Source organism: Mus pahari, unplaced genomic scaffold (assembly GCF_900095145.1).
Source record: "Mus pahari unplaced genomic scaffold, PAHARI_EIJ_v1.1 scaffold_4630_U1_1, whole genome shotgun sequence".
NCBI classification, from domain to species: Eukaryota; Metazoa; Chordata; class Mammalia; order Rodentia; family Muridae; genus Mus; species Mus pahari.
The window spans coordinates 27013-37326 of record NW_018392335.1 but is presented as its reverse complement, the minus strand read 5'-3'; the positions used below and the strand labels follow the sequence as shown (position 1 = coordinate 37326).

The 10314-nt window shown below is 37.4% G+C and overlaps 1 protein-coding gene across 1 annotated transcript in view; it reads right to left on the bottom strand.

The window, feature by feature from the left end:
• LOC110314956 (solute carrier organic anion transporter family member 6A1-like) overlaps positions 1-10314 on the bottom strand; it is a gene marked incomplete at its 3' end in the record, with an annotated part of 87157 nt that overhangs the window by 58365 nt on the left and 18478 nt on the right. The window contains exon 6 of the mRNA XM_021189139.1: positions 390-508. Coding sequence (XP_021044798.1) covers positions 390-508 — 119 coding nt within the window. The remainder of the gene's footprint in view (positions 1-389; positions 509-10314) is intronic.

The window sequence follows — 10314 nt, the reverse complement described above, 5'->3', positions numbered from 1 at the left end:
AGAGAGAGAGAGAGAGAGAGAGAGAGAGTGAGAGACTGATTCATTCAATATGTTCTATTACAATAAAGTGACTAACAATGGCTAAATAGATTTAAGCATGCTTCCATATTTAAAAGCATCTATGGACTTCAAATAAAAGAGAACATAAAGAAATAATGAGTAGCAAAAATAAATACAAATAAAAATATAGCCCATAAATATAATATTTGGATGTGATCCTGCTTGATTTAATAAAAACAATAACAAAACAACGATAATATTCCTTTGTTACAGAGCAATGCCAGGGGGAGTATGCTTATACTCATTTTGAAATTAGTTTATTTGTGCTTTGAGAATGGGAGCAAAGGGTAAAAAATACTGTGACTAATTATATTTTTTTTTATACTCACCAGGTAAATTAGATGGAAAACAGAACAGTGGTAAAGTTGTACAAAGTGAAAGTGAAGCAACAAAAATAAAACATTTCCACCAGCCACTCTGCAGTATTCGAAGCCTTTGAACATGTCCACTTGTACAGAGAAAGATAGAAGGTTTTAGTTAGGAGCTTTAATAAAAAAAATCATAATTAGTTGCTAGAATTTTCTGTTTATTTCTATTCAATTGTCATTTGCCACTATGAATTTGGGGCTTTGCTGGCAAGAGCAGGTTGTCAGCATTCACTGTCACTGTTTTGTTTTTCCTCCCATTAGAACCTCACATACCCACTTCCCTTTTCAGTCACATGACTCAGGCAACAGATGGTCCTATTTGTTCCTATTTAAAAGTTTTCCCCTTTAATTGGTGCCTCTGGAAAACCAAGACATTTTTTTTTTCTGGCTCATTTAATCTTACACCTGGACCTCTGCAGCAAGAAACCTTGCTCCTTAGCTTGCACTGCTTTTCTTGTTGATGGCATCTGACTCCTGAGGTCACATGACATCTGCAATGTCTTCCTTTAAGCCCCTTGTGATCAGTCTACTTGCTACTTCTGCATTCTTTCCAGTTTTCCTGTAGGACTCATTTGAATTCTACTTAAGGTTACTTTTGCTATTCGCAAAGCTTAGTAGGTGGCAAGGTAGGGAGGGGATATGAAATACCCTGTACTGGGGTTTGCTAAATTTCTGTCTCACCGAGTGTCCATGAGCTATCAGTAGCTTTCTCTTTAATCAATGCTGAGCCAGTAGAATAATTTTCAAACTTACCAAGAGTTATTTGTTTTTATGTATATATGTATGTTTGTTTGTTTTAATCATTTAGGGATAAGATTTACAGAAGTCAGTGAATATTTTATTACTAATATTTTCAAATCCACACCATGGGAAATCTTAGCTGGGAGATAGGTGCCCCAGCAGAGATTATAACCACTGGATGTACTTGCAGGGAACAGGGTTTGATTTCCTGTAACCACATGGTGGCAAATAGTCATCTGTAGGTTTCAAAGTATTCAACGATCTACCACTTCACACACATTATGCAGACACACATATGCTGTAAAACCACTACCACACATAAAATAAAACTGAATACACCTTTATTATGAACTGAAATCTTCACTAACAGTTATTGTAGGAAAGATGCTCACTTCGGCACCAGCTTGTTCTGGAGGAGCTTTTCTACAATACTTGAAGAGTTTCTTACACTTCTTTTTATCAAATGTGGAAATGTTCACGGAGTTATTCACTGCTGAAACAACTCTTCTTCATTTGAGGCTGTTATTCAGGAATATAGGTACCCACTCCCAATCATGTATGATCCCAATCTTTGTTTCCAATATCTGATTGTCATATGTTAATATGTAGCGTCCATAGAAACTAGACATTTCCCTCTGTTTATTATCTGTTTATTGTTGTTTATTTATTGTGGTCCTTTTGATTAAAGCCAGTGCCTTCTGCATGCCAAGCAGGACCTCTGTAATAGAACTCCTTACCTTAATTTGAAAGACTTCAAGGTCACTCGAAACTAAACAGGCTCACCTTAATCCTCCAAAACCTTGAGAATACATAGATGGCCACTGTCATTGGTCCCTGTTATTTGTAATATCCACAAGTTTTGCATTTCCTGGTACTGTGAATCTATGTATATGTTTTAATAACATATTACATGTGACACATACTAAGTGTGTTTGTTCTCCTAAAGAACTGGGACCTCAACTAAATGCAAAACCTTTAACTATTAAAACTAAGCAACAATTTTGACAGGATGATTATATGTACCAGCTATATGTTGAAATCAAAGGGTTTCCTTCATGGTAGAAATAAGCAGTTTGAAAACTAAAAAATTTATGATTCTACTATACAACATTCAGAAAACTGTCTGAAAGGGCCATATACGAGTTTTAAAATACATATCGAATAAAATCTATAACTAATTTTTGGACAATATTTAAAAGACTAGAGAAACATCACAGCATGCTGTTTTCTGTCATGGAATGGTAATAATGCTTCCCAACTTGACTCTTAATTTTTGTTGAAATCTAAGTGCTTTGGTTGTTGTCAGAATGATGGATTTACCAGGAAGAATATGTGTTTATTTTAAATAATTATTATATTCTTAAAACCTTGTTATATTTATTTATTTGATGTATATGAGTGTTTTTCCTGCATGCACCATATTCAGAGATAAGAAGATGCTGTCACACACACCCTGGACTTGTGGTTATGGATGGCTGTGAGCCCCATGTGAGTGCTGGGAACCCAACCCAGGTCCTCTGAAAGAACAAGTGCTCATTACTGCTCACCTCTTTCTTCAGCCTCAAAGCATGTCTGTGTGTGTATGTGGTGGGGAGTATGCCTAGAGACAAGTGTTAAACTGAGCCAAAACTTTCAAATATTAAATAAATGAGGTTTTAATCCTGAAATAAAGGAAATATATCATGGGATATGAAAGAAGGACAACTTTTAACTATGAGGGTATTTAAATACAAAATTCTTTGTTGTCAATAACTTTTAGTAAGTGCATAAATATATCAAAGACCAAAAAATTCATAATTATCTCAATGCCTATTAAAAGTGTTCGATCAACAGTGTCAACTGAGCAGGACCACTTAGGAACCAATCCAGGAGCATATATGCCCCTCTTCCCTGGCCCAGGCAAATATGCAGTAGAGCACTGCCCTTCTGGCTTCAGTGGGAGAGGATGTGCCTAATTCTCTAGAGACTTGATCCCCAGAAAAGGGAGGTGCTGGGGAGGTATGAAGTGGATGTATGTGGCAAGCACTCTCTCAGAGGCAAAGGGATGTGGGGTAGGGAGATAGGAACTCTGGGAGAGGGGGACAGGAAGGGGGCAATGTTTGAAATGTAAAGAAATAATTTAATAAAAAGGTATTATAGAAAAATTCAACCACTCTTCTAGTTAAACCTCAAAGAAAATCCATGTGATATCCAGCTCAGAGTGAAGCCCCAAGGCCTGACACTATTAAGAGCCATGTACCCTCAAGTATAATAGAGGTTATAAGCCATGGCTGCTTAAAGACTGATCTAAACAAGGGCGATCTAAAAGCCTTTCCTCTGCAGTTAAGAATGAAAAGTGAGTGTCAATTCTGCACACTTACTCAAGAGAGCTCTTCTGTCCTAACCCAATAGCTGGATGAGGAAAAGAAATAGAAAAATTATACATAGGAAGAAGGGAGACTAATTTACTTAAAGATGATAAGATACTATACTTAACATACCCTGAAGACACACTGAGATGTCTTGAGAGATTATCATTATAAATGTGTTTGACAGAGTAGTAGGGTAGAAAATTGACACATAACGATTAATGACTTTCCTAGAACCATCAATGATCATAAGAGAGAGAGAGAGAGAGAGAGAGAGAGAGAGAGAGAGAGAGAGAGAGAGAGAGAGAGAGAGAGAGAGAACACCTACATTAGCAGGTGAAGCAAGACAAAAAATGAACCTAGGGGAAAACTTATGAAAGTAAAAGTGTACTTTTTTGACCATCCTCAGTAGGTCATGTACACACAACACTAGGAAAATTGTCACGATCTAGAGAAGAAATGGAGGAAAATATTAAACATGGAATGTCCTCCATGCTCATGAGCTAGGAGAATTAATATTGTGAAAACGGACATATTTTTCATTCTTTAACCTTTTTTTTTTCACAGTCCAGACTTTTTCCTCTTCCTGGGCCACCCCCTCTAACTATTCTACATCTTACACCTCCAACCACCATCTGTAAGAGGATGTCCCAACCCCACCCCCACTCCACAAGACCTTCCCACTCCCTAGGGTCCCAATTTCTTGAGGGTTATGTGCATCTTCTCTGACTGAGTCCAGACCTGGCAGTCCTCTGCTGCATATGTGGCAGGGGGCCTCACATCAGTTGGTGTATGCTGCCTGGTTGGTGGCTCAGTGAAACATCCTGCATGTCCAGGTTAGTTGAGAGTGCTTACTGTAGGGTAGTCCTCCTCCTCAGCTTCTTCCAGCTTTTCCTTATTCAACCACAGGAGTCATCAGCTTCTGTCCATTGGTAGGATGTAAATATCTGACTCTTTCAGGTGCTTGTTGGGCCTTTCAGAGGGCAGTCATGATAGGCCCCTGCTTGTGAGCACACCATAGTATCAGTAATAGTGTCAGGCCTTGGGGCTTCGCTCTGAGCTGGATATCACTTTGGGCCTATCACTGGACCTCCTTTTCCTTAGGTTCTTCTCTATTTTTGTTCCTGTAGTTCTTTCAGACAGGACCAATTCTAAGTCAGAGTTTTTGACAATGGGATTTCAACCCCATCCATTCACTTCATGCCCTGTGTTTTCATTAGAGGTGGACTCCACAAGTTCCTTCTCCACACTGTACAGGGCATTTCATCTAAGCTCCCTCCATTTGAGTCTTGAGAGTCTCTCACCTCCCAGGTCTCTGGTATATTTGAGAGGGTCCCCCTTTCCACCTCCTACTTCCCGAGGTTTCCTGTTCAGATTCTTCATGATGGCCCTAAGGGTTTCAATTCTGGTTCCCCCCCACTCCCAATACATAATTATGTTCACCTCTTCCCCATCCTGTCATTTTTCCCATCCAGGTCACTCCCTCCCTCTTTGCCCTCCTGATTGTGTTGTTCTCCCTCTGAAGTGGGATTGATGTGTTCTCACTTGGGCTCTTCAGCTTGTTAGCATTCTTGAGTTGTGTGGATTGTATTCTGGGAATTCTGTACTTTTTTTTTTTTTTGCTAATATCCATTTATTGGTGAGTATATACCATGCATGTTTTGGGTCTGTGTTATCTCACTCAGGATGATAATTTTCTAGTTCCATTCATTTGCATACAAAAATCATGCTGTCCTCATACTTAATAGATGAGTATTATTCCATTTTATAAAGAACTACATTTCTGTATCCATTCTTCTGTTGTGGGACATCTGGGTTGTTTCCTGCTTCTGTCTATCACAGTAAGACTGCTATGAACATAGTGGAATAGGTGCTCCTGTGACAGGATGGGAATATGTGCACAGGAGTGGTAGAGCAAGCTATTCAGGTAGACCTAGTTCCATTTTTCTGAGGAAACTCCAGTTTGATTTCCAGAGAGGTTTTACCAGTTTGCAATCTCACCATCAATAGAGGAGTATTCCTCTTTCTCCACATTCTCACCAACATGTGCTGTCACCTGTGGTTTTGATCTTAGCCATTCTGATTGATGTAAGGAAGAATTCCAGGGTCATTTGATTTGCATTTTCCAGAAGACTGAGAACTTTAAACATTTCTTTAAGTGATTTTTAGTAATTTGAGATTCTTCTGTTGTGAATTCTTTGTTTATTTCTGTACCTCATTTTTTGTGTGGGTTGTTTGGTTTCTTGGTGGTAAGCTTCTTGAGTTCTTCATGTAATTTGGATGTTAGTCCTCCATTGGATGTGGAGTTAGTGAAGACTTTTTTCCCAATCTATAGGTTGTTGATTTGTCCTATTGGCTATGTCCTTTTCCTTATAGAAGCTTTCCAGTTTCATGAGGTCCCATTTATCATTTTTATTTATCTTAGAGCCTAATCCATTGGAGTCTGGTTTAGGAAATTTCCCCCCATGTGCCAATGACTTCAAGGCTCTTTTCCACTTTCTCTTCTACTAGATTCAGTGTATCTGCTTTTATGTTGTGGTTCTTGATCTACTTTGACTTGAGTTTTGTGGAAGGTTACAAATATGGGTATATTTTCATTTTTCTACATTCTGAATGCCATTTATTGAAAATGCATCCATTTTCCATTGAATACTTTCAGATTCTTTGTCATAGATCAAGTGTCCGTAAGTCTTCAACTCTATTCCATTGATCAGTGTGTCTGTCTCTGTATCAATTCCATGCAGTTTTTATCACTATTGCTCTGTAGTATCACTTGAAGTAAAGGATGGTGATTCCTCCAAAAGTTCTTTTATTGTAAATGGACATATTACTGAATTATTTCTAAAAGTATAATTCAATACTTAGCAAGTGCTGATGACATTATTTAAAGAATTTGAAGAAGTATCCTAATATTCAAATGGAGACACAAAGATCCAAACTGCCACAAAAATCTGACAAAACGCAATGCTGGAGAAATCTTGATACTGGATCTTAAAGTGAACTACAGACTCATAGTGCCTAATATTGCATGGTATTTGTACAGAAATGAACACATTAACCATAGGATAGAGATGGTAACAAACAAAAGCTGCACTGTAGACTTCTAATTGTGAACTAAGGGAGAAAAAATCACAAGCTGGAATATTGACAGCTTCTTTAAAGACTGGTTTTGGGGAAAGTAGATGTTCATATGCAGAAGATGAAAGTAGATCTTTCTTTCTCACCCTAAAATCAATTAGAATGAACCAAATGTCTTAATCTAAAACCTGCAAATTTGAATCTATCAGAGAAAAACTGAACAAAGAGACTCCAAGGCAGAGGCACAAGTAGGGACTTCCATTGCACTGGGTAAATGGGTTCTTCTCTCATTTCCCAAAGCTCTTCCTCCATATTCTCAGGAAATCATTTATATTTCTTATTAATTTTTCTTTTTCAAAAAGTGACAAGACATCATCAAAGCTTGCTACGTAGTGTTTTTTGAAGTGATAGTTAATATATCTGTGTATTGAATAAATTTAAGATAGTAATTAAATTTTTGCTTTACATTATAGCATTTCTTCTATGGAGATAAATGCCTGATACATAAAATTTATATTATATCATAATATGCTATTTTACTCTACATTTATAAAATTACTTTTACCTATGAGTTTTAGATTTTAAATTTTTACTTATTAATCTCAGTTTTAGTAGATTACTTTATAATTTATTTAGGATAGAGTTCCTTTTCTTCCAAACAATAAAAAGTAATGTACATTATTTTTTATCAGTGCTACAAAAGCATTTAAGAATTTATAAGTAACATCAAGTAATGAGAAAGAAACTATTAATTTGAAAGAGAGTGATAAAGAGTATATGGAAGGGTGTAGAGTGAGGAAAGGAACAGGGAAATGATGAAAATATGCTCTAATCTCTAATCTCAAAAAAATAAATACATAAAATGTAAATACATTGTCATAGAGTTTAAGTTTTCTGCTGAGAAGTGGATTAATACTGAATTCTGTGCTCTTGTATGTTGTTTTTTATTCCTTTTTGAATATTTAATTTACCTTTTATCTGAAAGCTAGATTATAGTATGATTGCTATGGACTTGTTTCAGTGTAATCTGTTGGATGACATTTTATCTTATTGTGTCTGAATAGTTATACAATTTTGATTTTAGCTATTTTTATTGCTTTGGAAAATCTTTTGATATCTTTGACATATTAATGTCTCACATGAATTCCAACAATATCAGTATTTGTTCTTATTCTCTCCCAAATATTTTATTATTCCTCCTCATTTTTTATTATTTTTCAAGTATGTATTGTCAAATTGTATGCTAAAAGTTCATTAACTATTCTATGGTATCTAATATACTATTGATGCTTTAGTTTCACTTTGTGTTATTTCTTTGAGTTTGTAGCCACTTTTAGTATACAAAAGCTAGATGGCACACGAGATTCAGCTTTGTCAGTGTTCTGGTTTTTAGGTAATGTAGGTTTTCAGCAATACAATGGATAAAAAGGTGCAAATATTTTCAATAAAATAATTGCAAACTGAATAAAAGAGCATATCCAAAACATCCTTTGCCATGATCAGGTAGGCCTAGTTCCAGAGATGCAGATATCATACCACATACATAATTCAATAAATATAGCTAACCACATAAGCAGATTTAGTGGCAAAGATCACACACATTAGATATAGAAGAGGACTTTGAGAAATGCAACATCTCTTTATGATAAATGTCGTAGATATTCTGGAGATATAAGAGACCAACCTCAACATAACACAGGTGATCAAAAATCAACTAAATGAAAATACACTCAAGAAATTGCTATGAAAATCAGAACCAAGAACAAAGGGCTCTTTCCATACTTATTCATTTTAGTACTTGAAATATAACCTAGAGCAGAAAGACAACTGAAGGAGATCATGGTGATAGAAATATAAAAGAAAGACTAACAGGCAACCCTTATTTTCTAATCTTATGGTTTTATGAATAAAAGACCCTAAACACTTCATGAAGAAATTTCTACAACAAATAAACATTTTCAGCAAAACAGCAGGAAACAAAATCACTAAAAAAAAAAAATATTTCAGGAGCCTCCCCATATACAAATGACAAATAAGCTAATAAAGAAATCAATCAAACAGCATATTTAACAATAGCCTCAAAAACTACCTTGAGTGAAAAACTGTGTTATAAAAACTTAATACATGAAGAACAACAGAAGATGGGATCAGAAGTACTAATGTAGTTGTAATGGACATGCTATTTTTATTAATAAATTTATTTTTTTTACATTCCATATTTGATTAGCCCACCAACTGTCCATCCTCTAAGTCCCATACATCCTACCCACCCCTTGTCTCCATGTGGAGGCCCCCTCCTCCCACCCTACCTGACCTCTAAACTTCCAGGGATTCTCCAATCTCCTGAGGGTTAGGTGCATCATGTCTGAATAAACAGAAGTCCTCTACTGTATATGTGTTGGGGGTGTCATATGAGCTGGTGCATGCTGCCTGTTTGAGAGATCCCAGGGTGCAGATTAGTTGAGACTGCTGGTCGAGCTACAGGGTCACCTTTCTGCTTAGCTTCACTCAGTCTTCCCTAATTCAACAACAAGCGTAAGCTGCTTCTGTCCATTAGTTGGGTGCAAATATCTGCCTCTGACTCTTTCAGGTGCTTGCTGGGTCTTCTCGAGTCCAGTCATGCTAGGTCCCTTTTTGTGAGTGTTCCATAGACTCAGTAATAGTGTCAGGCCTTGGGACCTCCCCTTGAGCTAGATCCCACTTTGAGCCTTTTGCTGGACCTTCTTTTCCTCAGTCTCCTCTCCATTTCCATCCCTGTAATTTTTTCAGACAGGAACAAATATGGATCAGAGTTGAGACTACGGGATGGCAACCCCATCCCTCACTTGATGTCCTGTCTTCCTGCTGGAGGTAGGCTCTATAAGTTCCCTCTCCCAACTCTGGTATTTCATCTAAAGTCCCTCCCTTTGAGTCCTGAGAGTCTCTCACTTTCCAGGTCTATAGTGCATTCTGGAGGGTCCCTTCAAACTCCTATCTCCCAAAACTGCCTGCCTTCATTTCTTCTACTAGCTCTCAAGGCTTCAGTACTTTTCCCTCAACCAATATCAGATCAGATTAACCTCACCCCCACTTCCACTGTGCTAATTTGATAAAAAATCATCAAATTCCTTTTTTCTTTTAAAAATTTTTAAATATTATATGTTTCTCTATTTACATATCAAATTTCATCCTCTTTCCCCGTTTTCCCCTCTGAAAACCCCCTATTCCATTCCACCTCCCCCTGCTCACTAACCCATGTACTCCAGCTCCACTATCCTGGGATTCCTGTACACTGGGGCATAGAGCCTTCACAGGACCAAGGGTCTCTCCTATCACGGATGTCCCACAAGGGTATGCTCGGTTACATATGTTGACAGAGCCCTGAGTCTCTCCTTGTGTACTCTTTGCTTGGTGGTTTAATCCCTGGGAGCTCTGAGAGTACTAGTTGTTCCTCCCATGGGACTGCAAACCCCTTCAGGTCCTTGGGTCCTTTCTCTAGCTTCTTCAATTGGGAACTTTGTGCTCAGCCCAGAGGATAGCTGTGAGCATCTACTTAGTATTTGTCAGGCACTGGCAAAGCCTATAAGGAGACAGCTATATCAGGAATGAGATAACCCAAACACAAAGGAACACGCATGGTATGCACATCAAATTTCTAACACCATTCTTTGCAAATAGAAACAAACTCAGTTTCCTATGAACACATATGCGCTCTCTCTCTCTCTCTCTCTCTCTCTCTC